Source organism: Andrena cerasifolii, chromosome 9 (assembly GCF_050908995.1).
Source record: "Andrena cerasifolii isolate SP2316 chromosome 9, iyAndCera1_principal, whole genome shotgun sequence".
Lineage (NCBI taxonomy): Eukaryota > Metazoa > Arthropoda > Insecta > Hymenoptera > Andrenidae > Andrena > Andrena cerasifolii.
The window spans coordinates 11,385,393-11,413,111 of record NC_135126.1 but is presented as its reverse complement, the minus strand read 5'-3'; the positions used below and the strand labels follow the sequence as shown (position 1 = coordinate 11,413,111).

Below are 27,719 nucleotides of genomic sequence, written 5' to 3'. Positions count from 1 at the left end.
CATCTTAAGTAGTTTCAACGCTGCACGGCAGTGGAGTGGGATATGGTTTCGACTTAATTATTCGAAAAGAAAATCGAAGTAATGGTTTAGATTTAAATTTTATACTAGGAGCGATTAAATATCTGCAGCATTCCTCCGTAGGCTTATTGTATTTATCGCTGCTTATACTTGAATATCGTGAATCTATTGTGTCGGGCAGGGGACGGTGCGTACGGACGTTTAAAATTGCTAGTGTCGTCGCGCCAGGCGTGGTGGCGCGCAGATCGACGCTTTCATTTCACAGTATGTTCATATTTAGTAGGTATTCTATCGAGGAAGGAGGAGGAATTTCATTTGTGGATTCCAGTTAATCTACTTACGTGGAAACTTAGGAAGCACGTTAGGAAGATTACCAGGCGTCAGTTGCAATAAATTATTCCTTACCAATGAAATTGTCAATGGATCGGACATAGATATTAAGTAAACGAAATAATTTAGCTGATTCTGGTTAACTCTCTTGGTTGAATCGCGATGTTTTACTTGAGAATCCGCCATAAGATCTCAACGTATGTGGTGATTGGTGATTACAAATACAGCACGCATGCTACACAGCCGTTTCACATTTCGTACACAAATTCAAATTTAAATGTAATTTTGTAATCCAGTTAGAGTAATTCGTTGCATTATAAGCGGTTGTAAAATATATGTTTGCAACGCACTGTACGACCACCTGTTGCATTCGAATTGTAAGTCAGATATATATATGTTGAAAAATAACGTTCGTTTGCTTCAATAATGCGAATACTTGCCGGTGAATGTTGGAAATAGCGAAAGCCTGTGAAAATGTTCGCTCTTTTATTGTTCCCTATTTCTTATTCCATTGCAATCGATGGAAGTGCAGTATTGAAGGAAATGGGGGAAGAAAAATATAAAATGTTAAAAGGTACACTGGCTTCTGTCCGTAGGAACATTTACAACAGTTCGTTACCCATGAATTTTATTTTCGTAGCAAAATCGTCTGTTTCTCGGCACGGAACTTGTTGGCAGAATGCTCTGAGAACCATGAAAGTTGACTGTAATAATTTGAACGACGAGGATCATTCGCTCCTAGCTCTTCAATTGACGCATTGCTTTTTGGAAGACTCTGGACATAAAGCTTACAACTGTCATCTCAGCAGTTCGAGCAGCCAGCGCCGGTAAATTTTATTATCCTGCAAAATGTGCAGTACATTTGTCGAGCTCCATTACGACGTGCCTGTTAACTTTACAGAGATTGTGTCAATAATATGTCGGACAGAGCATTTAACGTGTATAACGAATTTTATATACACACTATGCATATGTGTTTCTACCTGAATTACGAGATTTGGCAAGCGGAAACTGATAACACCATTAAACAGTACGTTGACTGATTACCAAACATTTGATAATAAATAATACGAGGCTTATTCGTTCACTCGCAGATTGTATCAAGTTTCCTCGTTAATGAAGGAACAGCTACTAGAATCTTCAGAGATGCAGGGAGCTATGCTCGAAAGTCAGAGGGAGAGTTTAAAGATGCAAAACGATCTTCTAGATCACGGGAAGGAACTCGGTACTGTGTTAAAGTCTTCGTCTGAAAGCGTCAATACCATGGTTAACGATTTCAAGTAAGTGTATAAGGCCCGTGTAAATACTGTTCAAGACTCTGTAGCCGGATAGACAAGATCTTTATGTTATTACCAATCGCAGGGAGTCGGCAAAAGAGCAAAGGGAATTATTGTTTGAAATCTTCTCTTACTTGCGCACATTTCAAAACTGGATTATCGGCGAAGTCTCTTGGTTCCAGTCTATCATGTATTACACAGTTAGCTGTATTCTCTGCGCATTATTTAGCTCTTCCAAAAGGACCGTGGATGCTAGAATGACGCTGTTTACAATTTTAAGCGTAAATGTTATAGTGGAGCGAATGTTAGTTCGGTATTACGATAAAGCTATGTCCCATTCCATTGATAATAAGGTATCAAGTCACTGATTTCGTGAAAGCGGTAGTAACTTATATTTCGTGTATAAAGAAGTTATTTTTAATTTAGGAGAGCTTGGTAAGTACAACATGGATGTATAGGAAAGTGGCTCTTAGTTTATGCGCCGTTACATTGTTTTGTACGTACTATTATTACAAAGATGAACAAATCGAAAACTATAAAGCACTGAAGCGCATTGAGAACCAGCTAAACACGATACAGGAAGTTACGACTATTTGCAACAGCGACGATTCTATTCGTATGTATAATTGCTTCTGAGTGATTTATAATTTAAAACATATCTGGAGCTGCTTTCATTTATTTCTACATACAGGCTACCGCACTCGACTAGCTCTGAAACGTTTAAAATCGCAGACAGACAGCCGAAGCAAACCAGAAGATGCTTCGTGATATATCGTAATCTGTTTAGTCCGTTGATATATTTTAATGACATTAACTTATGAAGAAGGTATACATATTTAACCCTCTAGTGCATACGCCTGCCTTAAGGTGGGCACCTGTTTAATCCAGGGGTTGGGAATTCTCATTTGCCAGCTCTAAAAGTAGTGCGACAGCGCACATATTGGTCTAAGAAACGTGTCAATCTGACGTTTCGATTTGACAGAAGTCTATATAGTTTGAAGTACATTTTTAAGCTACACACGCGAAAATTATTATTATTATTATTATTATTATTATTATTATTATTATTATTATTTCGTCTAGATTGAAAACAGACATCGGATTCGGTCTTCTCATGCCCAAATTAGAGTAGTCTAATTTTTCCAACTGAATTAAAAATCTATGCACTAGAGGGTTAAGAGGATGATAGGAGAATTTCATAAAAATGAGACTGGGAATGTAATAATCCAACGTGATGGTAAATATTTTACTAAAATAAAGATGTTACATGTAACGACATTGCTATATATTTCTTAATGTAATTATAGAGTTGGAAATTTTCGTAATAGATAAGTCAATTGCGGGTCCGTGAAATTTACAGTGTCAGGTGTGGGAACTCCTATTTGTTGTAATTGCTTTTGATGTGATCTGTACTTCTCGTAGTTTGTAACACAACTTTGGAATTTTTCGATCTGACTGTCACACAGCTTGTTCTCAAAATTATTATCCTTCATGCAAGCGAACAACAATGACATTTCGAACAAACAGTTCTTTTCTGAAACAAGTAGAAGCATACTATTACATACGGTTTAGGAGGTTTCATAATACATTATACGGTGTAACATTTACCTTTCGTATTCTTCGATGCTCCTTCATATCTATTTCGTAGCTTAAGGGGGAACACCTCCTTATATGGAACCTTCTTCTCATTTTGAGGTACCCTCGCATGGTTTTTTAAATACACCGCGGTCAATCGCATTTTCTACGAATATACAACGCAACTTCTATAGATTTGAGGTTAGGGTTGTTGAGGTTAGAATTCCTTAAAACCAGAAATACGTTCGTTAATACAATTCTACGATAATTAGAGAATATCCAAGTGATCCTATACTATATATTCTCTTAATCTATCACTTTATTTACTTATATCTTTGCATATAATACAAAATACTTTGTATAATAGATGGCGGCAATGTCGTAAAATTCCGTCGAATGATTCAGTAGATCAAAAATCGTCGTAGAACGCATTCAACCGCAAGATCCTCCATTTATACGAACATTATCCTATAAGATAATACTTTCGGAGTACAGCGTTATGTTATTTTATGGGGTCGAAATGATTGTATCACTTTGTTATCAGCCATGTTTTATTATTTATTCAATTATTGTGTGCTCGTAGGAATTCAACACAATTCGAAAATTACGTGCATACGTATGAGCATTCATATTTCACGGCGATTAGCAAATAACGTACTATTTCGTTGTTCCTCTAATTTCCTAAGATGTTTGTAGTAGGCGCGCGTGAAAGTGAAAGTACAAATAAGTAACGAGAGATTGGTCGATCAAAATGGAGGGAGGCGGGAAGTCTAAGGAACGAGGGAGCTTTGGGAACAGATTTCTGAAATACCAGTTGACCAGTGTCACGCGTACGTCGTCGCATTCCGTTTTTATGCTTAACCTCAACCTTGTGGGAGGAAGTGATACGTCGTTTTACCATTTCGACGGCGCTCGGACCACTTCCTAAAATATCAAACGATTTGTCAACGAAGATTACGGCCCGCTGTTATCAAGTCGATCTATAACGTCACTAATCAGTATATCTTCCATCATTTTTTGCACATCTACGATGGAAAGAGTTAGGAGTAAGTTTATCTATTTTTTAATCGCTTATCGTAGTTGTAACATTGTACGATTTTTACTCCGTGTATTTTACACATTCCCAATCAGTTCCTTGGTGTACTGCCCACGACAGATTGCGTTCGTATCACTTATATTACATTCGATAGACAGTAGCGATTAAAAGCTACGTTACGATCATAAATTTCAACCGAACAGATAACTGTATCGCATCGTACGATTGCACGTTGATTACATGCAATCGTAACGCCCGAACATTGTCATACGCGTAGTCGTACGCTTACATGAATGTTTAACAAGCTACCGACGAATCGTGCGGCAGAATTCTTTCCCCGTTAAACTACGTTGCCGTAATCAGCGTTTCTTTTTTTCTTGTGCGACATATTTGCATGATAAAATGGTACGATACTCTTTCCCCTCATCCGTGGCGCGATTCGATAAAAAGTAAGGAGAAAGAGGAGGCGACTGGGCTCGTTTGTTTATCGCACAGTACAATGTTTACAGTAAATTTCCTACGCACCCGATGGCGCGCAGAAACGCAACTTTTCGATTACAATGAACCGTTATTTCTGTTCCGAAGTAATTGCGAATACCTACACATTTCCGCACGCACATATATTATACAACTGTTCCTTTGTGAGCGTCACGGTTTTTCTTGCGCAATACTCGAATGCCATGAGCGATTCGTCGCAGGCCGCTTCGAAAAGTAGGTCTGTACTTACCATTAGTTTATCGTGGAACGTTACAACATGAAATAATAGTATTCAACCGCGTATACATTCGCTTCCCGCGGCACAGCGGTCGTATTAAAAATATTGAATTTCAGCAAGAGAGATTATCTCTTCGGAAACGTTTAGATAATCGTGCGTTCGCTGTAGATAAATCTCTCGTAGTTCAGGGCGGGGAAGAGGAACGAATGCGCGTATACAATATCGACGATCATGCCGCAGCACCATGTGACGAATATCACGCGAGTTGTGTCACGTGTTGCTGTTGATAAGCGCGCGGGCTAAACATTATCAGACCACGCGTACGCATAATCGAGCCGCGATTTTCAAAATCTTTATGGCCCGTTCAGCGTGGAACATGGTAATAGAAACCCCGCGATCAGAATCGCCCGATTCCGCTCAAGCACCGCGACGAACGACTCCGCGTGCAATCTAAAAGTCATTTGCTACTGCCAAGTCATTGGCTCTCGCGAGATGCACGCGCGCGTGCTCACCGGTGCGTAAGCGTACAAATGCGTAAATATTATGTACCTACTTACGTTAGTACGGTAAAGCGTGTAGCCACGAATAAAGGGTATATAAGCGAGGGGATAATTATTGATAGAGTGCACGGGGCAGATATCGAATCGCGATATGTCGTGTTTATGCGGACTACCTCCGATGGGGAAAGGAGGAATTCAGGGAAAATGCTCGTACGACCGAGGAACTCGTCAAATGACTTCTCGCTACGTATTTTCCTTGCCATCGCCTCCTTGGCCGCGGAGACAATGTGATCCTACTGCATTCGCGGGTTCCTCCATGATACTAGCTATGTATATACTAACTTTACTTTATTTTATAAAAAAAAATTTATTTATTTTTGTGTGAAAGGGTCAACATCTGATCTTCGAGACTGGTTAGAAAATCTTGGTTTTTTTCCTGTTTTGTAAGAAAAAATCCCTGAAGGGTTGGTCGCTTGGGTCAGTCATCAGAGGCGGTGGGGATATTTAGCGAACCATTATAGAGCTCCTAATGTGAACCTACTTGAGGTATGTCTGTACTTGTAGGACTATGTTGACGATAGACGTCCTATCGGCTTCGATTCAGTCTATAATACGCTCCCCTGCCCGTCACAGGGAAATACATCGAACGTATGTACTTCAGATTATTTTTAAATAGTGACTCAGCGTTTCTATACGAAGCTTAGGAGGGCTGTCCAAAAAGTTATCTTGTAGTAAAATTCCTAATTTGTTGATTCCATTTGTAAACGATTTATTTCCATGTTATAACCCTTCGTATACAAAAAAAAACTGTCGCGGTTGGTTGTTCCGTGGCGAGATTTAGTTGGGAAACGCTCGTCTACGTAGATACTAATACAGTCGTGGTTATGGATACTTAAACAAAGATGAAACGGTGGGACCTAGCGAATATATGTCGAAACAGTCGAGGGATCACCTTGAAACGAGTGGCGACTTCGGTACGACCACTTGTTTACAGGCTGCTTAGCAGGGAAGTCTTCGGAAGTGCGATTATCGCGATAAATGAAATCGCGATTATCGTTCTCAATTTCGAGACTACATTTTCAGATGTACGTTGTCTACTTGAAGTCGATCGACTGAGCTGTTAAGGTCGATTTATAGTATCCGTATCCGACACTGAACGGTTCCGTATCGACACTGTTTCGACACAGAACGAGTTTTCATATTATATGTTCGTCGGACGGTGGCGCCGGTCAGCAGAAAGCGATTCGCAAAGGCACGTAAAATTGTATTCTCTTTTAAACATGCAAGATTTGGCTGTAACAGCTATATTATTAGATACAGACGAAGCTGTAAGTGCCGGTACGTTAATGGAGGTGGTCGTTTATGCGTTTGTCATTTAAGGTACCCTATGTTTACTTCTGCGATAACTGTAATAACTGCAGCAACTCAAGGTCGTCCGACCGTTTTGTTATGTTTAAATTCTATAACTGGTATGGCTTACGAGGACCTACAGTCTATCGACATACATACATACATACATAGCTAATAAAAAAAGAAGTGTGTTGTACCGCAGGGCAGATGAGATCGGTATAGTATCCTCGCGGTAGCGACGGTTACTAAAATGTGGAGGAAGAATAAATTTCTCGGCCGGATGACGGGCAAAAATATTAACGAGGAAGGTCACTTGAAAGTTCGCCGTTTAAGTTGCTTAATCGGCGATGCGTATAAAATTACCATGGAGTATTGGAAGATATTAGGCTGTGGTAAAAATCGAGCCAGATTTAAAAAAGAAACAAAAGACTGAGCTACAGCGTAATGGAGATATTGTGTAGTGGCTGTTTGCAATGATACGCCGTGATCGCCCTGAACAACTAGATAAAAGATAAACCCGCTGCCAGGATGACGCACAAGAGCTATGAAGTAGAAGGGTTAAAAAAAAATCCTCCACGTCGAAGGTACACCAGAAGAAGCTGTTGTTGTCAAGAAAGCCCTCGATTTAGATGTGTATAATACGATATTCAGGTGCGTTTGGTTGAACGTAGGCACCGTGCATCTTCCCAGATCTGAAATATGTGCTCACCGCGCTGATTGTCGCGATCAGTCAGAGTCGGACGGTTGAAGCGGTAGGTCGAGGGTGACGTTGAGTGCCTTTCCGTGCCGTTACGACGCTCTTTTGAGGAGGCTCGCGTTACCGATTTTCCTCTGATAAACTTCGCGTAGAGGATTCCTTGCCGCCATGTCGAGTAAGTTGCACCGGCGTTTGCGATAGCTACATATGTACTTTCACGATAAACCGTTTGTTATCGATGCTACCTTCCGACGTGTTCATCGAAGTGATTAAGCCTCTTGAAATCAGATTTATGGATTGTACTAGGAAGTTGACAGCAAAGGCTGTGCAACTTCCGTTTCTGTTACTCTAAAGTGCAGGGGACTGTTCAGCAAGTTTGTTCTTTTTCTTCGTATTATTATTTTATTCGGAATACTAATGTTGCTACCAATTAGGAGAATCGTTAAATCGATCGTGCAACGGGGAGAATTAAGAATCGTTCTCTTGGCGTGCGTAGCGTATTTAGTATGTTAATAGGCAATTAATGTTGATGTATGATTTTAGTGGAACGATCACTATTCAGCTTAAGGTTTTTCCTATCCTACGTATTTGCATGCGTTTCTACAGCGCAAACGAAAAAGAATGTCGTTAGCAGTGATGCGGTCAGTTAGTCCTCCAACATTACGTAAGATTTGTAAAAGAAGTTGCCTCGAATAATGTGCGACGTGTGTACTGTCGAAGTGCTCACTTATTTTGCAATATAGTACTATATAGCTGTGCATATGCACTCCGTAAAACGAGTGCCACAGGTCGGTATCAACCATTTCTTCGGTTGTTATGCTATTAGCTTAACAATGGACAAAAGAAAGCCAGCTTTAGATCGTCCGTTTATTATTTTTACCGTCGATTGTTACTTTCGCGCACCAGTCACATTTGCAAGCTCATTAATCTACTTATCTGCTTGGTACCGAATTTTTAAATGTTATCTTGGAATGGATTAATTATAATTGGTAAAAATGATTACGAGTGCGAAATCTTTTTTCTTTTCTTAGCGTTGTCTTGAGACGCGTAAATAATAACGCACGTACATTTTTTTATTTATATATTTGCTTTATTTAAATGCTTATCATGGAATCTGCGAGTCCCTGAAAAAGCGATCTCGTTAAACGTGACAAGGGGTATTATCTTTTTTTTTTCTTCTGTCGCAGAAACATCCACGGAGGAGAGCCTGCGGTTCATCAGGCAGTCGCTGAAGTCCGATGAAATGGATCACCTGGAGGGCACCCACTTCGATGGCCTCTACCCTCACGTGTTCATCACCCTCGGAGCCTCTGTAAACATCAAACCCCTTTCTACGCGGCGATTTAAGTCGCGATTTAATAATTCAATTAGAATAGAGATTGATCGATGAATATTACAATGAACTTAGGGCGACCTGGCTAGAAAGAAGATCTACCCGACGCTTTGGTGGCTCTTCAGGGACAACCTTCTGCCGAAAACGACGACGTTCTTCGGCTACGCCCGCACCAATATGACCATCGCTCAGCTGCGAGAGAAGTGCCATGCGTACATGAAGGTGAAGCTGGGGGAGGAAGAGAAGTACGAGCAGTTCTGGAGATTGAATCACTACGTAGCCGGCTCGTACGACTCTCAAGCGTCGTTCGAGACGCTGAACAAGGAGCTGAGGAAGCACGAGCAAGCGTACCAGATCACTCACAGATTGTTCTACTTGGCCTTGCCGCCGAGCGTGTTCGAAAAGGTCACCGTGCACATCAGAAACGTTTGCATGGGCGATAAGTACGTGTGCATTTTACAGCGCGAGCTTCTACACCGGGGCTTAAATTCTAACCGGACGATCGTTTCGTTTTACAGAGGCTGGACCAGGATAATTATAGAGAAGCCGTTCGGCAGAGACGCGGCCACCTCTCAGCGTCTGTCCGACCACTTGGCGTCCTTGTTCAGAGAGGATCAGATCTATCGTATCGATCACTACCTGGGGAAGGAGATGGTTCAAAATCTGATGACTCTCAGGTTCGGTAACAGGATATTCAGCCCAACTTGGAACAGGGACAACGTGGCCTCCGTGCAGATCACGTTCAAAGAGCCATTCGGCACGCAAGGTAGAGGCGGGTACTTTGACGAGTTCGGAATCATCAGGGACGTGATGCAGAACCACCTGCTGCAGATCTTGTCCCTGGTGGCGATGGAGAAGCCCGCCTCGTGCCACCCGGACGATATACGGGACGAGAAAGTGAAGGTTCTCAAGTGTATGAAACCGTTGGAGTTGGACGACGTTGTGCTGGGTCAGTACGTTGGGAATCCTGACTCAAACGAGCACGAAGCACGATTGGGTTATCTGGATGATGCCACTGTGCCTTCTGGCTCCAATACACCCACGTTCGCGCTGGCCGCTTTGAAAATTAATAACGAGCGGTGGGACGGAGTTCCGTTCATCCTTAGATGCGGGAAAGGTGAATAGCACAGCTTTCTGCTAATCCAGAAAAGGGTTCTTAGCAGAGCCGGATTAAAACCTTTAGAGGTCTTAAGCACTTAAAAGATTTCCAGCGAGATTTTCAACGCGATGTACGATTTCTTAGGCATACCCGATAATTTCACTAAAAAATGTTTTTTTTTTAAAAAAAGTTAGATTTTAAAATTCAGAAAATTTCTATGGTGCCTAACTTTCCCCTGATGCCCTAAGCAAGTGCTTATTTTGCTTATTACATCATTCAGCACTGGTTCTTAGTATTTAACGAGTACGTTTATTATTAATCAGCTCTGAACGAACGGAAGGCGGAAGTTAGAATACAGTATCAGGACGTGCCCGGCGATATATTCGACGGGAAAGCGAAGAGGAACGAACTAGTCATAAGAGTGCAGCCCGGCGAGGCGTTGTACATTAAAATGATGACGAAGTCGCCCGGCATCACCTTCGATATGGAAGAAACGGAGTTGGATTTGACTTACGGGTCTAGGTACAAGGTAAGCACGAAAGGTACACGCTGTTGTCTCCCAGGGAATAAATAAGGCACCAGGATTGTATGTATGTGTTAATTGGCAGGATCTAAAACTCCCCGACGCGTATGAAAGATTAATCCTGGACGTATTTTGCGGGTCGCAAATGCACTTTGTGCGGAGCGATGAACTTTCAGAAGCATGGAGGATCTTCACGCCGTTGCTTCATCAAATAGAGAACGCAGAGATCAAACCAATCCCATATAAGTAAGTGACGATACATAAGTTTATGTCACTCGTGTTCGCGTGAAATTATTTCTATTGAATTTTGTCTCAATCTTAGGTACGGTTCGCGTGGGCCCAAAGAAGCCGACGAAATGGCGAGGTTAAATAATTTCGCCTATTACGGCACGTATAAATGGATCAACCCGTGATCTCGGAATTACTTCGATGCATTTAATTGAACAATGCGCACACGGTATACAAGACGCGATAATCTGTACTACGATTCGTCATCTGTGATCATAGCATTCCATATTTTTATATCACTATACAACAAGGTACCTTCTGAAATTTTTATATACGTACATAAGTAATTTATATAAGTAATTTATTGAGAAATTGGATTTGTTCATTCGTCGAATACGGGGTTTTAAGTGGGCAACGTTAGAAATACAATTCTTACTGGCAGAATAAGTGCCTTTGGGGCGCAAATATACATATTGAATAAGTGCCTTTATACGTAAAGTTCGATCGTTCCGTTTGCAAATTTATACAGGCTCAGGTAACATGTGACTTACAGTGATCGTTAGTAAGTCTTTTTTATATATCTTTTTACGTAACCAGCGTTATTTATGGGATAGCAGCTCCGCGAACATTTGCCGAGCAATTTAAGAATGACAAGTTGCGTATAGATCATAGTTTTTATTTACGTTTGCCAAGTTAAACATGACTCCGATCACATGAAATATATTCTGTACAGTAGACGAAATGACAGAAACTGTGGAATATGTCGCGCTGAATTTCTTTAATTATACATTATGGTAAATAAACCGGGAAAGTGTTTAATTATTCAGTCTATAAGTCACACGATCTACACTTTACATATTCGGTTATCAAGTGACGTAATGGTGGTGATAGAAAAGCATGAAGTTTTTTTTGAAACGATGGATGTCCGTGACATTCTCTTCTATTCAGTTCTCGCTTCCTCTTACTCTTTCACCTCGTACAAAGAGATCGGGCTACGCATAAATATGGGAATCAGGCACGCATCACTGCCGCATTGAATAATGAACGGTGATATTTGATTTACAAAATTAGCAAATTTCCATTAAAAAACAAAAATGCAGTTCAAATTAAATCAACACGTACACATTAACATCCATATTTTTGTAGATATCACGGTAGAGTTTTATCATCGTACATAATTATCACTGTCACAATGCGAAGGTTGGATAAATGTAAAAATTATATCAAATACGTGAAATTCGTGTCATGCCATTCGCAGATTATTTAGTACATTATTAAAAATTAATTTACAGAAACATATACAATAAAATGTAAACAGTATAAACGATCGAATAAATTTACCCTAGATCCTTCGTAAATACGTAAGAGACGATTATATATGTCCGCTTACAATTATGTAATAGTAAAACATTGCTGCGAGCAATGGGCATTGCACGAATTAAATACACAAACGAATAGAAAAAAATTACACGCTTTCTTGTGAACAGTCGTTTTAAAATTCACTAGTCTTTTTTTTTTATTGAACATCTGCTAGATTAGGACCAGTCGCCAGCTCTTAGTGTATACAAACCAAATGCAAATTCAGTTTCTGGCGCATCGATATGGCAATGTTTTCCCTTTCTCCCTTCTTTAATCTTTTTGAACACTTGTAATTCGTAGAAATGTCCAAATTTGATTCAGGTCTATGAATTGATGAAAATACGATCTTAATATATATTACACTCATTCAAAATTTAAATCTCACACGCCCCGGGATCCAACAATTCGTCCCAGTTAATACTTCTCTGAAACACTTCTTGCTGTAACCATAATTCATAATGTTGCTTAAACTCGTCGCTTAATTCCACGTTTACTCCGAGCACTGATGTAACAGACGTATCAACAGGTTCCATATCTTTCTCTTTGGGAGCATTAGAATATCGTCGATTGTTAAATTGATCAACGCACGTGCGTAACTGGCATTCTTCCCCTTGGAAATCCCATGGCCGTGCTTCTACGTCTAAGAATATGCGAAACAGATTATTTATCCACTGTTCATACGTGACGAAATATTTAGTTTGCTTATTAGCAGGGGTGGGTTCGAAGCTAATTTTTAAATTCTCGGAACTCTGCTCCGAAACTCTTGAAACGCAGAATTTTCTTCAGTTTCGAGGTTTCGACGCTTCGAGAAACCCATCCCTACTTAGTTAATTCACGTTACATCCATTACCATTTCCATAAGCCCAATCGTCGTTCAAGCGATGTCTGACTTTCGCATAAATCACACTGATTGTTTTCATATTATTCTTTCGCCACTGCCGTCCTAAGTACCTAGTCTGCATTTTTAGCAACTTCAAGACATACAGTTGCATCATTGCGTGTCTAACTTTTAACGTACGTTTCAATATCGGCGCCGATTTAAACACGATCAGCATCTGCGGATGAAAAGGGAGCAAAGTTAAAGCCCGTCGACAAGTGAGGATGATTTTAGTAAACGTATCATTTACCATAACTCTACTATGTTTCCATTTTGTCAGTTTGTTAAGAATACGTAATAAGTTAATGCAAGAGAAGACATTTCTCCACGAATACTCTTGGCTGTCCCCAATTTCAAGGTTGTCTATGGTCAACTCCGGTTGCTCACCGATAACATCAATAGGGAAATCCAAGACAGGAATGCTATAGACAGGAATAGCATGCTTTTCTTAATACAAGAGAATTTAAAAAACCAAACAGAAAGTAGATGATAATGCAATATTAATAAGAACGTACACATTTTTAGCTTCAGTGTAAGCTACAAGATTCTGATTCAAGAATTTTAAAATCAGCGGTATGCAGTTCGCGAATACCAAATGCTGCGACATGAACTCAAACTGATATATGTGATTCAGTTTGAAATGCTTCAGCAAAAGTAGTAGAATCGCGGAAACTGCTTTAACAATGATCTCTTTGTGTCTGTTAACGTCGATACCAAGTTTCATCGATTGTAAAACTGTCATACTGAAAGGCATAAAAGAATGAAGATATCTCACGCCTATTCGAAGAATCTTTCCTCGAGCTTGTAAACTTACGGCATTTGTCCTGGCAGAACATCAGCCATGATGTTAGTGCTGTCTGTCTTAGCTTTGCTGATAGGCGCAGCAGCCAGTAAAATTTTTAACAACGCGATCATGTATTGCGGTAGATTTGGTAGCATAGCCTGATACAAAATTTCTGTCGGTGTTTGACAAATAGGGGGCTCCGGGGTACTCATAGGATTCCTGGCTATTTCTTCCTCCTTCTGTATTTGCACTTCAGCTAAAGACGTGTACATGTGCTAAACACAGAACAATGGATATTACATTAGCACGATGTTTTCACCAACGAAACGTATCAGTATCGAACTTACGCGTTTAAGCGTGTTAACGCCTTCGTGTATCGGTTGCGGCAGGCCAGCCAAAGTTTCTCTATCTTTTTCAAATATATACCCGACAAACTTTAGTCTCGATACTTCGAGGAAAGTGTCCACGTCCTTTTGTCTCACTTTTGGTGTCCATGGCAAACCTGTGAAAGTATGCTGTCTTGAATAGCGAAAGTTTTAATTACAAAGGATTTGATGATCGAGATATAAATGCGATAGTAAAGATATTACCTTTTCCTTTACTAAGTTGCGGAGTGCTAGGCCTCACTTGTGGTTGATTATTCTGTTCTTCGTAACAAGTTTGATTCCAACCAGATTGGCTCATATATACATTCATCTCTCCTTCGCCTTCGTTATTCGCCATATCATTCTCTAGTTCTCTGCGCTCGAATCCCGAAGCCAGAAGTGGTTCATCCAATGAGGTTTGTTTGATCAGACATTGCTAAAAGAAGTTACAGGATTATGACTCCAGTGAATATAAAAACAGTTCGGGTAGAGTTTAATAGAATGAAGTGACGTACACGTCTATATCTATTGCTACTTTTCTTCTCATTCTGTATGGTAATCAAGTCTGTTGCGTTGATAGGAGGAGAGCTAGGTCTCATAGTCTTAGCAACTTCTATAGTATCCTCTTGCTGGGTGTCGAGGCCAGCTTCCTCGCGATATTGTTTTTTCAATTCCCTCAGCGTACTAATACCGCCGAGAGATACCAAGATCAACTTCCACAGCAACAAAAGAACTTTTTTCATGGGAAAGTGTGGGGCCGACCCACTGCAAAAGCACGTTACCATACAGAGAAGCTTGACTACAAGCAACTCTTCGCCGTAGGGATTTATTAGATCTTCTTTAAAAGATTCAACATTAACTTTATAAATACTGTTCTCTAAATCCTTCATCTCTTCTCTCATTATCTCCGTTATAATGTATAAAACAGATAAAATTAACCTTAAATCCGTGGAATCGTCAAGACTAACAGCTATTTTCCTCATCGCGGAGGTAGCTGTCGTGCTGTTCCTAGAAATTAAAAATACAGGACGTACATTCGAGAGCGCTGTTCCGTTAACAGCGGGTCTTCTACGCGCGGAACAATGGACTTACTCGATTTCAATATTAAGAAGCTCGACAAACGCCGGGTAAACTCCAGCTTCGTACAATAACATTACATTCGTTCTAGTCCACTCCTGTTGCTCTTTGTCAGACTGCACCTCGCCCCAGCAACCCTGCACTAAATACAGGATGCTGCGCGCCGCCTTCATCCTTAATTTCTTATTAGAAACTTCTAATTGATCTAGTAGCTTGTAAATCACCGATTTCTGTTCAACTTTGGTCAAATTTTGCCACCAAGGTCGTAGGTTGTATAATCGCATTTGCTCCTCGAACACCTGAGAATAAGTGCACCCGACCTCCGTTAGTTCTTTCCTATGCGTAGCGTAAGCGTGTATACTCACGGTAAGATTAATAGATAACTCCTGCTCCTCCGTGTAACTGTATAACTCGGCGATTTCATTGGCATGCGTGTCCGCATCGTCATATACAAAATCCAAATCCGCAGATTCGGCCGGCTCCTGAACATAAAGATGTAAAAGTATGCGACTGCCGCTAACGTCGCGATAGCCTTTTCTGGTGTATATGTATCAAGTATATTTTTATGTACCATTTCGTGTATATCGAATATCAACAATTACTGTTCGGAAATGTAAGTACTGTACGAGACGTTCTATTCACGTGTCTCTTTGATAAGCAGACTGTGACAATCCAGGCATAAAGCAGTAGTATATGCTTTTGGCAAGAAGGTTAGAAGCAAACCTGATCTCCACGACGGTTATCGTTATTTATCCCTGCCAGGTTTTTCGCACTTTAGTTGACAAAGCATTTACTCACTTCAGCACTGATAACTCGTCGGGGTAGAACTATTCGGGACAAAACACGCTTCCCATTTCCATTCGCATCCATCCCTACGGTCCCTACGTCATACAGCATTTTCTAATAGCGATTGGAGATGCACTGTGCAATGTGCATTGCATCTCCGACTTAATTTATGAATCGATATCATCTTCGATTAGTCGGGTCGTCCGTGTGAGATGTTACCCGGTCGATCGGTATCATTACTATCGACTTCTTTTTCAAATGAAAAAATCGACGCCCCGTCAAGTACCGCGATTCGATAATTCTTGAAAAATCTTCGGGGCATTTAAAGCTCTTCAAATCAGAACTTAAAGCTCGGTGAAGAACAACATAATGCTCCCATTACGTTTCAAGCTCTGTAACGGTCGTTGGCATCGTTCAGCGCGAAACCATCGATTCGCGGGATCGTTTTAGTGAATTTACCAATAATACCTGCGAACGTTGGTACGGCGCAGCTTCCATTTTGAAATTCGCAAGTTACTCGAAAAGCACGTTAAACTGCTCTTCACATACTCTTCGGACGATCGCGTCCGTCCGCATCGTGCGTCCCTTTCAGCGGCATCGTACTTTAAATAGACACTCTTGTAAACAATTGCAGTACGTTGCTCGATTTGAAAGATGCAAGGAACTATCATAGAAAATTTGAGCGGTCGGAAGCTTTCGGTGCTCGTGATACTACTGATCGTCGCTCAAATAGTTTGTTTTCTAATAGGCGGGCTAATTGGTGAGTCGCGTAATGTCAAGCACTTCGAAATTACTTTAATCATTCTCGATTTGCAAACTTAAGCGAAGACATAGGGACTAGTTTAGTGAAATATCGACTTTTACTTCTTTTTTTTTTCAAACACCATGTCGGGGATCTTATTTGTCGGAGGAAAGTTTAAATGCAGCTGGATGATTGCATTGGTTGATGTATTTATTAAAGCTTCTAACCGAAGATCATTTCTTGAAATACTGATATTTTCAGCTCCAACACCCGCTAGCAGTCAAAATATACTTAGCACGGCTTGCAAGGATATTCGTGTCAATGGATCTGAGCCTGGCGAAGGAAAATGGTTTTATTCAAGGGGAAAGGGATCCTGCAATGCCGTCGACATGAACCAATTTAGCTTTGACAGCCATCATCAGGCGTATCAAGTTGTTTACACATTTCAGGTATAAAAAATTGATTGCATCGAAAGCTACGCGAGATGGTTACAAATTTTAATGCTTCTTATTCGTTTCAGATGCCCGTGCCTCGGAACAGCATGCAGCTCGATTATTCCAGATGGCAGCAGAATTTAATAGGTGTCATGCAAGTGGATATTGTCCATCATAGTCAGATAGAAATTGGTAATTCATGGAATACAGGGTTTTAGATTTTTATCATTCGAATACGATTGTGAATGTCGTGCTCTATTTTCCGCAGCTCCCAGAACTAAGATAACGCTGGATGCGAGGCTTGCTTACAGGAACAAGGGAGATCCGGATGACACTTGGAAGCCGTACGCTGCGTCTGTGATAGAAAGAATCTTGGATTGCAGTATTGACGATGTAAATATATATACAAATTAATCTATGCGATTCTTGTAGTTGTGAAGTACGATTGTTATTGGTGTGCCATTTTTACAGGCAATGGAACAGTATCATTATAACTGCAGCGTGGTACCATTGTTCGAATTGGGATCCCTGTTTCACGATTATTATCTCTTAAATATTCGTCTTCCCGCTGACACCGATCGGAACATTAACCAAGGATTAGGGCATATCACGGATTTATGGCTAACGGTAAATATTAGGGGTGGGTTCGAAGCTAATTTTTAAATTCTCGAATCCGAAACTTTGGGAGGCTTCGAAACACTCGAAACTCTCCAGACTTGAAGTGCTGATTCTGTTTTGTAAGTGAGATATCTGGCTTTAAGAACTGAAGCGAAGAGAATTTTTGCAGAAATCTCTATTGACCACAGTTAAACAAAATACAAACGAAAATATAACAATATTTCTTCCTTTATTGATTTTACACTTTTTCTCATCTCGGTTTCGAGAGTATCGAATCACGAAAAGAAGTGCAAAATTTTGAATTCTCGCAACTCGAAGCTTCGGGAAACCCGTCCCTAGTAAATATATTACACATGTTGAAAATGAGATTTTCGTGCAAGCGTAAAATCGGAAAGGATCAGGCTAATGTTATATTCCTCGAAATCAGGCTATCAACCAAAACGGGGGATTTACAAAGGTGTGGGTGAGCCTAAAGACTGTTTATTTCCCGATCGTCATATGCGTCCTTACTTGGTACTGGAGACGAGTGCATATGCTTTCGAGGTCACCAGCTCTTCTGGAGTACTTACTTTTAGCACTGGGCACAGCTCTAACCTTTCTAAATAGTGCGTTGTACATTTTCCATTTGTTTTATTAGCGTACGAGCTGGCTATGCTTAATTCTTATCTCACGTTTTAGTGCCTTTGGAGTACTTAACACTCGCGTATGATATGCCATTTATGCTTTTACTGGGCGATATCAGGCAAGGGGTGTTCTATGCAATTCTTTTGTCTTTCTGGCTTGTGTTTGCCGGAGAACATCTTATGGTAAGAATATAAAATAGGTGTGTGAAAGTATCAACTCGATTCTGTAAGGTTGATCGGATATGTATTTTAATATACTAATGGTACATATTTTTTTACACGTCGTCCCTTATACAAACAGATTCAGGTAAGATGATATCGTCTATTTGTTACGTGACCACACTTTAGTGTGAAAATATTTTTCACATAATATATTCGTTGCTAATAGGAAGGTGAGCAAAGGAACTCCTTGAAGTGTTATTGGCGTCATCTTTCCGCAGTGGGCATTGGATGCATGTCATTATTCGTATTCGACATGTGCGAACGTGGAGTACAGTTGAGAAATCCATTCTATTCGATTTGGGTCACAGATCTTGGTACTAAATTTGCTGTATCCTTTCGTGATAGAAGAATCCTTACCCGTATTACTCAATTACAGAATTTTAAATTCCTTGACCTTAAAAATACAGTTATCATTCATAATCTTAGCTGGAATATCTGCTGGTGTATATTTAATATTTCTGTCTTACATGATATGGAAAGTCTTCATGAATATCAGCGCCAAAAGGGCGGCGTTACCTAGCATGAGCTCAGCGCGACGCTTGCATTACGAAGGTGTGATATATCGATTTAAATTTCTGATGATAGCCACGCTGTTGTGCGCATCTTTAACTGTTATTGGGTTTATCCTCGGCCAGGTACTTAAACTCACAATTTCGCGTGTCGAATCAGGCAGATCGATTAGCTACACATTTAATTAAATGAATACGCCATACAGGTTGCAGAAGGCCAATGGAAGTGGGATGACGAATTGCACTTAGAAATGACATCGGCATTTTTCACTGGTGTATACGGAATGTGGAACATTTACATCATAGCACTGTTGTGCCTGTACGCACCCTCGCATAAACAATGGCCTATCGAACCATCTGGTAAATATTATTCCCCTTCTTTGTTACTTCTTCAATTTATATCTTCGATTTAATCTCTGCTTAATTTCTCTTTTTTCCCCACAGAAAACAGTATCAGCGAAGAAATAGAATTCTCGCGTTTATCAACTGACCCCAACGAAATGTTGTCCCTGACAGCGTTCGCACGAAAAACAGCAGTAGAGTAAATATATAGTATGTACGTTTTACGAAATAGTAGGAGAATGGTAATCGACCAGTCAACAATTTTGTACTTAAACGTTTAACGCGCGCAACTATAAATATGGTTAAACCGAAGTATCTCCATATTTGTAGGGAATTCAGTGACTGATAATACTCTTATAAGTAATCTCCCTATGCCAAAATTAATTATTTATTAGAATCAATATTTTTTAAGCTTCGTTGACTTTCTGATCCAGGTTAGTATCCAGTGTGCGATATCTTAGGACAGGTACTTAACTGATTGCTTTCTCTCTAGATTCTTTATTACGTCCGTTTATATGCGTGATGATGTTAGAATAACGTGTAGTATAATTATTTTATGCAACATTCCATTTCAGATCTAATCGATATCTTTTTAGCAAGGTTCTTTTAGAGACCCCAAACACTGGACTGTCATAGTATCATTGCCATGTTTGCAGTAGTAACCTTTAATCCATTAAGCAATCTTACACGATCTATTTTCTTTAAGAATGAGTAATCTATTCCCTCGTTTTAGAGTACATATCAATATTGGGCATTTATCTCTAACTAATATTCGTGAACGTGCATATTCGTACCCACGTTATATTGAAAATGAGTATCCAATATTTATTTTTGATTTCCTCTGCGTTGCTGTCGTACAGAAAAATATCAACTTATTTTTGGCCTTATTAAGCTCTACTTTAGTACTATATAGATCTCATAAAAACTTGTGCGGATAGTGCTACATTATTAATATAATTATTAGACTTTAGGACGTGCATGCAACAAAGTAGAACCGAAGAGAAAAAGGTGCAATAACCCGTGGCGATTTTAAATGGAGCTCAGTGCACATTAGCAACTTACGTAGAGTACTTGTATTTGAAACAGCTGAATTAGTGTTTTCTGCAACGTATTTAATGAACCGCGTCGATGAATGATAATCTCGACGAAAGCTTTGTATTATATACAATTAATTGTCACATATATTTTGAATAATTTTACAAATGCAACACGGCTGAAATGTAATGCGTTAGTACTTACAAAAGATTCGTATTCATATGCGTAACTTGTATTATCAAACTTCAGGGCAGTATTCGATTCGAACATTTTTGCTGCTGTATTACGCGAACTTTTATACATTTTTTAAATAAATCGATTTGTTAGGATAATCTCGCAAAGTTCTTAAACATTACGTACGTACTATCGCACGTTACATATGCGAATCATTGTGTACAAGAACGTACTACGATTCCTTTTGTATGTATCCGTCGTAGTCGCCGTCTTTTGTTTCCACGTTATTAAACGTCTGCGTGAAACGTAAACCGTACGATATCCGACTTATTGAACAATTCAATTTTGTTTGAACCGTCTGCGCAGTATATTTTCTTGTAAGGACATCTGTATAACAAAATTCTCTTTTGTAGCCTCACCGCAGCACACGTTCATTTAACTTATTCTAACATGCGTGCGCGAGGGTTAAGTCCGTACGTCAAGTTCCCCAAGGTTTAACGAACATCGGATACCATATCGCCGCGACGGAAAGGTATTTATGCATTATTCATACACACGACACTTATTAACCATATTCTATCATCGAATGTGTTAACATTGGTCACTTAAGTAATTTAAATTCAAATTCCACGACCGCACGTCATCAGTACTGGTTATTTCACAGTGCTACCAAGAACTAGTGACTTCCTACGAACGTGTATTCGCTCTCGATCGCAATATTAACGAGCCCGCGATTCAAAATTCCAGATAAACGTTTCCCATTAACATCTCATTCGGAGCATTATCGTCGCCGCGAGTTGCAAGCCTCTGGTACTTCCAGAAATTAAATGGTTACGCATCTCGCGTGAAGTGCATTCCCTTTAATCAAACGAAAACGGTGCCATTCGTTTCGTATATTGCGCGCGGATACAGGTACTTGTATGTACAGTGGAACAATGTCCGTTCGAACTGACCGCGGGCACGTGAAGTGTTCAACGATAAGATTCAGAACTAACAACGCGCACGTTCTCTCCCGTTCAAGCAACCGCTCCGCTTCGGAATATCGTTACGTATCTCTGGATTACGGAATTTGAATTTCTGATTTTGTTGTTAAAAATAACAGGGAAAAGAACGAAAGAAATAGCAAGGTTTGCCGGTGTTGCTTTACGCGAGCCTAGTGATATCGGTCGAATCGAAAGGATTAGAGGCGATTCGCGGATCGTAGTAGGGATTTTGTATCGTGCGCGCGCATCCAGTGGGACGGCGTGAGGCAGCGGCAGCAGCAGCGAGCAAGAGTGGGCCAGTGCAGAGACGGAATCAGATGTGGTGAAGTCCGTGAGTTGACAGGTCGTGGGGTGCACGAGAACAGGCGTTTCGAAGTGGCGGAGGCGGAGGTGGATCAGGGGAAAGGATTGTTTTCTGTGTGCGGGAGAAACGGTGTTGAACGGTAATAACGAGGTCTACGGACGGGGGTCGGTCGCGTTTAGTGATTATGAAATGATCCTCTAGCTGCCGTGGGTTTTCTCGGCTGGTTCGCACGGACAAAAGAGGAAGACCGTCCGTGTATCGTCGCCGTTCGAAGGACCGTGCGCCCGTTGATCCGTGGAAAACATCGGCGAACGCTGACGTCGCGGCATTCAGCCTCTCCTGTCGTTTTCCTTTCGGGGGGGACGAGCGTTGGACCGTCCGAACGACCAAACCAGCGAGCGTCGCGCGCGCGTGTCTTTGTTTTTTTCGTCCCTTCTCGCCCGCTGAATAACTCCTCCGCTGAGAGGCACGGGTAAACGAGAGTGTGTTGTAACACAGTGGTGAAAGACTATAGTTACTCAGTGGATTCACCGCGGTGATAAACAAAAATCCGTGGGCCAGCCAGAGGCCCTTCCTCGGTACGACCATCGAGCTCAGCTGATTCAAGGACTTGCTGCGAAGGGCTCTGCTGCGTTAATAGACGATAAATATGTCGTCCCCCAGCGCTGGAAAACGACGTATGGACACGGACGTTCTCAAATTGTATCCTTGAAAATTCACTTTTTATTCCTCCTACTCGCTATTTGTGTGTCTCTCCCGTCTTCGTTTTTTTCCCTTCCTCCTTGCCTTCCCCCTCTACGCCCCTTCCCTTGAAATCACCGCTCCGCGACTCCCCTCTCTCTCCCTATCCCCCTACCGCGCCCCCTCCTTCTTACACGTCCCCACCCACCCGCTCGCCGCCACTTCTGGTTCTCGCTCTTTCTTTCTCTTTCGCTCTATCGCACGTGTTTGCAGTCGAGTGCAAGAGAGCGCGCACCTCCTGCACATGGTTGCGAATGCAACAAGACTACTTACTACGTTATATGCGAGTGTGTTGCTGCACGGCGGCGGAATCGGTTGTTTATACCGGGGTTACGATTGGTTTATAGGTCGGCGAGGAGCACAACGCGGTGCAATGTCAACGATGTTTGACGACGGCGGCGACGACGACGACGAGGGATATTTAACTCCTCGTTCCGTCGATGACGGGGCGCACCAGCTGTTTTTAACCAGCTGACACCACGTCCGCTCGTTCGTGCGCAGCTTTATCTTGTGCGCTAACGCGACCGCGCAGCTTCTTGAGGTTAGCTTTCATTTTTCTCTTTCTTTCTCCCGGCCCTCCCCACCCCGCCGCCCCTCCCCCCTTTCGTCTTTTTTTATCATCATTATCATCTGCTCGTCGGACGCGTCTTCGATTTCGGCCTATCCATCGAGCCGACAGCTTCGACGTCGCGAGCACCCCGCTCCAATGTGTGCGTTCCTGGCGTACGATGAATATTTAAAGTCCCCGCGTTGAGAAGCACGGGCCACCGCGTGCCATGTAGGTTTGAAACGAAGCGAGGCGCGGCGAACGGTAATTGAGGCTCGCGTCACCGACGTGCGTTTCGACCCGAGCGGGAGGAACATTTCGGGAATGACGCGAACTGACGAATACTCCGCGGGACGGACGTAAAAATAAAGCGCCACGGTGGCCCCGACGCCGATGCAAACGCGTCGCGATCGATACCCATTTTCACGCGAAAAACAATCCTTATCTATGATAAATCGCGTGACGCCACCGACTAATAATTTCCGTCCCCCCTTGCGCGCGCTGTTACCGTTTCAGTCAGGTGCAAAGAACAAAGGTGCGCCTCCGCGAATGGGTGCCTGACGTTATTTTTCGTTATTTCCAACCGTCGTGCAAACGAATATCGTCGCCACGGAGACCGTTAATATCGCCACACCGCGTACAACGGAGATCCAGCTACATTGTTTACAATCGTGGCGTAACGTAAACGTCGGGTCGAATAATCGGGGAGAAATGCTCGTAACGCGGGCACGCTTCGACCTCGATCCGTAACGAATTGATTTTTGCATCAACGTTGCGTCTCGTTTCACTTATCATCCTTCGCGCAGACAGACCCGCGTGCATCAGTTTTTCTAGAACGACGATAGAGTTTCTACATAGCGTTCCCTGGCGACGTCGATCAGTCTTTGTTGAAGCTCGCATGAAATTTGCAAGCGCCTCGACGGGCAAAGTGAATTGGTAGCGCCCTTTCGATCCATTTCCCCGTCCACCCTCTCCGGACAAGAGGCTCGCGAGTTTTTAAATTTGTAGAAAGTATTTCTCCCTCTCTCTCTCTTTCTCTCTCTTTGCTGCGCCGCGTGTGCAACGTAAAACGTTAACCACACTCTATTTTCGTATCGCGAGCGTCTTTGCATGCTCGCTTCCTATAAATTTCCAGTGCTCAACACCCGCGATTCCGTTTTCAGCGAATTCGACCGAATCTAACTTCTCACGGTCTGTTCCAACACTTTATAGTTTTATACACACTTCCACAACTTGCTTATCGTACACTCGACAGTTTATGAGCAGCTCCAATATACCAGGTGTCTTAAAACTAAATCGAATATTTTCCCCACAAATTTCGTCGTTTAATTTATCAGTTATCACCGAGTGTGTGTACATTACGGTTCTTCAGCGAGCATATTCGAACAGACAGAATTTGTCATCCGATTATTTAAATACTAATCAAGCTAGAGATTCCGTTCGAATATTACAGCCAAGCTCAGCTCGCCATAATCTCGTATCTGGATTAGCCTGTGTCTGACATAGTGGCGGCGTTAACGGGTTAACTGCCTTAAGGGGGTATACCCGTTTGAACCCTCGGAAAATGTATACATTTTGTGGATTTTTTTACAAGTCAACGGTTTGATGCAGATTTCCCGTTTTTTAACTATGTTTACATAGTATTATGAACTACTTATAAAAAAAGTTTCAGTTAAAAAACTATTGTTTTTCGGAAGTTACGGATACATGTCCGAAAGTCTCTCGATTTTAGACGGCTAAACGGTGGCCCTAAAAACTCGCGCTACGTTCAACCAATTCACTTCCAATTTTGCATGCAGAATCATAATAAGATTCCGCATCGTCCAACGAAGGCTTTTTTTATTTCGATTCCCCGTTTATTATTTATAAAGGAAAAAGGTGGATTTTTCTCTTAGAAAAATTTAACTTTACCTTTGATCTCTCACCATTTCTTTATTTTTCAAAATTTTCAAAATCGCCTTCGTTGGACGATGTGGAATCTTATTATGATTCTGCATGCAAAATTTGAAGTAAATTGGTTGAACGTAGCGCGAGTTTTTAGGGCCACCGTTTAGCCGTCTAAAATCGAGAGACTTTCGGACACGTATCCGTAACTTCCGAAAAACAATAGTTTTTTAACTGAAACTTTTTTTATAAGTAGTTCATAATACTATGTAAACATAGTTAAAAAACGGGAAATCTGCATCAAACCGTTGACTTGTAAAAAAATCCACAAAATGTATACATTTTCCGAGGGTTCAAACGGGTATACCCCCTTAACTAGACTTCGCAAAAACGAGCAGAAAGGTCCGAACAGAAGCGCGCGCTGCAAAGTCGACCGTTTCGCGGTTTTAAAGGACTCTCCTCTTAGGAAGCTTGGTATCTCGGGAATTCGAGTCCTATTCGCGGACGGTGTTCAAGGATGTTCTTCGTTTCTGATATGATTTCCAGCGCGTTTTCTCGCGGACGAACTAGCGGGTTCAAAGATCCCTGGAATTTCTCATATTCCCTGGCATCCGCCTGCAGCTTGTCACTCTCGCTACAGTTCCTTTCCTTTCCCTCCGCCTCCGCCTCGGGACGCGCAATTTTACAGAGGAAAGTTTAACGAACAGGGCGATAGTTCTGCCGGCGCAACGCGTCGCTTTTCGCGCGATGAGCACGAGCCACGGTTAGTGCGTAATGGTGAAAGTTAATTCCACGCATTAGCATTGGCGATAATTAATTTCGACGGGTGTTGCTCCGCCGATCCTTTCCACGGCCGAGGATAACTTCCACGGGAAGCTCTCGTCTGTCCCGCGACGCGTCGACTTCCCTCGAAAGCTCCTACGTTCAGCCCGGGCTGTTTCGCGAACGCCGAGCGCCGGGGGAACTACGACTGTTTCGCCTGTAACTCCTGGACTCGCTCTGGTGGCACGCGCGAATTATTTGTCTTCCTCCGCGGTGGCTTTGTGCGCCGAGATATGTACTCCGCGGCCGTTTGTCTTCCCCATTTTCATTTTCCGCTGTCTCGCGCCTGCGAGCTGCCGGCATTCGCGTCCGATTAAATTAACTCCTTAATCCCAGCCGCGGGCCCGTTATCACCTGCGAGTGTATCGACGGTGCCCTTAATTACAACGAGGCTCTTTTACTCGCTGCAAAGTGACACGGTCAACGCACAGAAGGAGATATTTTTAATTCACCGGGACCTTCGAACACTCACGGGTCTCTCGCGTCCGCCGTTTCATTTCTATTTCGCTCCTACCCGCGCGCATTGTTTACCCACACAAATCGAAGAGCAATTAAAAATAATGCTCCGCGGTGTTACAAAGCGTGTCTATTAAAGCGCCCATCGTACGCTCGCGGAGGCTCACCTTGAACACCCACACGACACGAATGACAAGGTTCGCTTCCTCTTCTAGAATTGCAACCGCATATTTATATGTATCCATCGGCTGTCCCAGCGTTATTCATATTATGCGACCTATTCATCGTTCGTACACCGTCCAAGGGGGAGGGGAACGGACGAATATGTATATTGTCTTTCCCAAGCAGCACGTCCATACAGAGCTACCTGGCAATTCTGCGCGGTGCGTATAAACACGTCACGAGTCCAGATATTCCAACAACGCAATCATTCGCGGAGATACCGCCCCATTTTAAATCGACACCCCCATCCCCTCCGGCGCTCGCGTCGAAATAGAAGCCAAATGGAGATCGAATCCGGCTATACAAACAGTTCCATCCGATTGCATAGTTCTAAATCTAGCGATCCTCTAAAGTTCTCTCAATGCGACGGACATTTCTATTACACTTTAGTACCGTTCACTGAACGCCTCGTCGGTAGAGGCGATCCCTGCAGAAGACTTTCTGAAAAGCCTGCCGCTGCTACCAGCACTTTCGCGCAGACTGTCGCATTTGCCTTGCGTCAGCGCGCGATTCTATGGTTGACGGTAAATTACATTCGGCGGGGCGGTGTGTATCCCCATAATTTCCATTAGGCATCTAACGGCCGCGCGCACGCAGGTGAGATACACGTGGGGATGCGGTCCCGGAAGTGATTCAATTACAGGCCGGCGATACTCGATGGCCCTCTAGGCAGATTCCTTCTGCCAGTCCGTCGAAATCAAGCGAATCAATTACGCGATAATTAACGAGCTGCTCGATATGGACGGTTAATGGTTCACCGTAATGGCCCTCGAAGCCACGAGCGCGAGGAGGCGCGTACTCGCTGTACGGTTGTTGTTTTTATTATTTTTTTTTTTGCTGTTTGCTCGCTCTCTCTCTACCTGGACGGCGGGTATCAGCGCGCGTGCACGCGTTTTCAATCCCGCGTCCCAAAGGGGGCTTTTGTTTTTTCCCATTCAACGCTCCTCCAGCTCGACGAGCCTCGAATTATTGTTCTCTAAAACACCAGGGGATCAGGGTTAATAAATATCGCGGATATTTGCCCGGCGCTCGGTTCTCATTCGCGATGGAAAGGTTCGATCTACGCCGGGACTGCTGGATGAAATGTGTAACGCAACTCGAATGGAATTTATTCGTCCGCGGCGAGGGAGGG

The 27,719-nt window shown here is 42.2% G+C and overlaps 6 protein-coding genes across 13 annotated transcripts in view; 4 read left to right on the top strand and 2 right to left on the bottom strand.

Moving 5' to 3' along the window:
- The first annotated feature begins 316 nt into the window (after positions 1-316).
- Positions 317-2,806, top strand: LOC143373283 (uncharacterized). Of its 2 annotated transcripts, none has more exons than XM_076820410.1 (7): positions 317-725; positions 989-1,175; positions 1,250-1,378; positions 1,443-1,628; positions 1,711-1,978; positions 2,052-2,241; positions 2,317-2,806. In XM_076820410.1, the coding sequence occupies exons 2-7, from the start codon at positions 1,042-1,044 to the stop codon at positions 2,391-2,393; spliced, it is 984 nt and encodes a 327-aa protein (XP_076676525.1). In that variant the 5' UTR covers positions 317-725; positions 989-1,041; the 3' UTR covers positions 2,394-2,806. The 2 variants fall into 2 exon arrangements, with proteins under 2 accessions (XP_076676525.1, XP_076676524.1); XM_076820409.1 differs by having other exon boundaries at positions 317-922.
- A 51-nt stretch (positions 2,807-2,857) lies between these two features.
- Positions 2,858-3,796, bottom strand: LOC143373291 (small ribosomal subunit protein mS37). Of its 2 annotated transcripts, none has more exons than XM_076820423.1 (3): positions 3,528-3,796; positions 3,234-3,426; positions 2,858-3,159 (listed from the first exon to the last, which is right to left on the bottom strand). In XM_076820423.1, the coding sequence occupies exons 2-3, from the start codon at positions 3,361-3,363 to the stop codon at positions 2,927-2,929; spliced, it is 363 nt and encodes a 120-aa protein (XP_076676538.1). In that variant the 5' UTR covers positions 3,364-3,426; positions 3,528-3,796; the 3' UTR covers positions 2,858-2,926. The 2 variants fall into 2 exon arrangements, with proteins under 2 accessions (XP_076676538.1, XP_076676539.1); XM_076820424.1 differs by having other exon boundaries at positions 3,556-3,796.
- A 281-nt stretch (positions 3,797-4,077) lies between these two features.
- Zw (glucose-6-phosphate 1-dehydrogenase Zw) lies at positions 4,078-11,996 on the top strand. 4 transcript variants are annotated; one of them, XM_076820391.1, is made up of 7 exons: positions 4,078-4,246; positions 8,686-8,810; positions 8,907-9,274; positions 9,350-9,948; positions 10,254-10,459; positions 10,539-10,699; positions 10,776-11,996. In XM_076820391.1, exons 1-7 carry the CDS (start codon positions 4,231-4,233, stop codon positions 10,864-10,866), a joined length of 1,566 nt encoding a protein of 521 aa, XP_076676506.1. In that variant the 5' UTR covers positions 4,078-4,230; the 3' UTR covers positions 10,867-11,996. The 4 variants fall into 4 exon arrangements, with proteins under 4 accessions (XP_076676506.1, XP_076676510.1, XP_076676505.1 ...); XM_076820395.1 differs by lacking the exon at positions 4,078-4,246 and adding an exon at positions 5,959-6,099; XM_076820390.1 differs by lacking the exon at positions 4,078-4,246 and adding an exon at positions 6,339-6,471.
- Strip (striatin interacting protein) lies at positions 11,366-16,100 on the bottom strand. Of its 2 annotated transcripts, none has more exons than XM_076820374.1 (11): positions 15,942-16,100; positions 15,509-15,625; positions 15,159-15,442; positions 14,582-15,074; positions 14,292-14,502; positions 14,049-14,203; positions 13,732-13,976; positions 13,433-13,660; positions 13,168-13,339; positions 12,891-13,095; positions 11,366-12,680 (listed from the first exon to the last, which is right to left on the bottom strand). In XM_076820374.1, exons 1-11 carry the CDS (start codon positions 16,038-16,040, stop codon positions 12,415-12,417), a joined length of 2,475 nt encoding a protein of 824 aa, XP_076676489.1. In that variant the 5' UTR covers positions 16,041-16,100; the 3' UTR covers positions 11,366-12,414. The 2 variants fall into 2 exon arrangements, with proteins under 2 accessions (XP_076676489.1, XP_076676490.1); XM_076820375.1 differs by having other exon boundaries at positions 15,715-16,067.
- A 128-nt stretch (positions 16,101-16,228) lies between these two features.
- Wls (Wnt ligand secretion mediator) lies at positions 16,229-20,786 on the top strand. Its single transcript, XM_076820428.1, has 12 exons — positions 16,229-16,689; positions 16,933-17,120; positions 17,192-17,297; positions 17,374-17,498; positions 17,577-17,732; positions 18,151-18,328; positions 18,402-18,529; positions 18,648-18,653; positions 18,735-18,896; positions 18,976-19,203; positions 19,284-19,437; positions 19,522-20,786. Exons 1-12 carry the CDS (start codon positions 16,584-16,586, stop codon positions 19,620-19,622), a joined length of 1,638 nt encoding a protein of 545 aa, XP_076676543.1. The 5' UTR covers positions 16,229-16,583; the 3' UTR covers positions 19,623-20,786.
- Positions 20,787-21,904: 1,118 nt separating this feature from the next.
- The window catches only part of Ubce2h (ubiquitin conjugating enzyme E2H), a 42,795-nt gene continuing 36,980 nt past the window's right edge, over positions 21,905-27,719 (top strand). For both annotated transcript variants that reach the window (XM_076820417.1, XM_076820418.1), the window contains exon 1: positions 21,905-22,617. In XM_076820417.1, the coding sequence (XP_076676532.1) occupies positions 22,565-22,617 (53 nt within the window). In that variant the 5' untranslated portion in view covers positions 21,905-22,564. The remainder of the gene's footprint in view (positions 22,618-27,719) is intronic.

Bases quoted from the DNA above. Each gene is read 5' to 3' on its own strand.
- LOC143373283 (XM_076820409.1), top strand. From the start codon at position 823: ATGTTCGCTCTTTTATTGTTCCCTATTTCTTATTCCATTGCAATCGAT. The intron at 923-988 runs GTACACTGGCTT...TTATTTTCGTAG, and splicing joins AAAATATAAAATGTTAAAAG to CAAAATCGTCTGTTTCTCGG. The intron at 1,979-2,051 runs GTATCAAGTCAC...TTTTTAATTTAG, and splicing joins CCCATTCCATTGATAATAAG to GAGAGCTTGGTAAGTACAAC.
- LOC143373291 (XM_076820423.1), bottom strand. From the start codon at position 3,363: ATGCGATTGACCGCGGTGTATTTAAAAAACCATGCGAGGGTACCTCAA. The intron at 3,160-3,233 runs GTAAATGTTACA...TACTTGTTTCAG, and splicing joins AGCATCGAAGAATACGAAAG to AAAAGAACTGTTTGTTCGAA.
- Zw (XM_076820390.1), top strand. From the start codon at position 6,354: ATGAAACGGTGGGACCTAGCGAATATATGTCGAAACAGTCGAGGGATC. The intron at 8,811-8,906 runs GTAAACATCAAA...CAATGAACTTAG, and splicing joins TCATCACCCTCGGAGCCTCT to GGCGACCTGGCTAGAAAGAA. The intron at 9,275-9,349 runs GTACGTGTGCAT...TTCGTTTTACAG, and splicing joins AACGTTTGCATGGGCGATAA to AGGCTGGACCAGGATAATTA.
- Strip (XM_076820374.1), bottom strand. From the start codon at position 16,040: ATGCTGTATGACGTAGGGACCGTAGGGATGGATGCGAATGGAAATGGG. The intron at 15,626-15,941 runs GTGAGTAAATGC...CTTTATGTTCAG, and splicing joins GACGAGTTATCAGTGCTGAA to GAGCCGGCCGAATCTGCGGA. The intron at 13,096-13,167 runs GTAAATGATACG...TTTCATCCGCAG, and splicing joins GGAAACATAGTAGAGTTATG to ATGCTGATCGTGTTTAAATC.
- Wls (XM_076820428.1), top strand. From the start codon at position 16,584: ATGCAAGGAACTATCATAGAAAATTTGAGCGGTCGGAAGCTTTCGGTG. The intron at 17,121-17,191 runs GTATAAAAAATT...TATTCGTTTCAG, and splicing joins AAGTTGTTTACACATTTCAG to ATGCCCGTGCCTCGGAACAG. The intron at 18,329-18,401 runs GTGCGTTGTACA...CTCACGTTTTAG, and splicing joins AGCTCTAACCTTTCTAAATA to TGCCTTTGGAGTACTTAACA.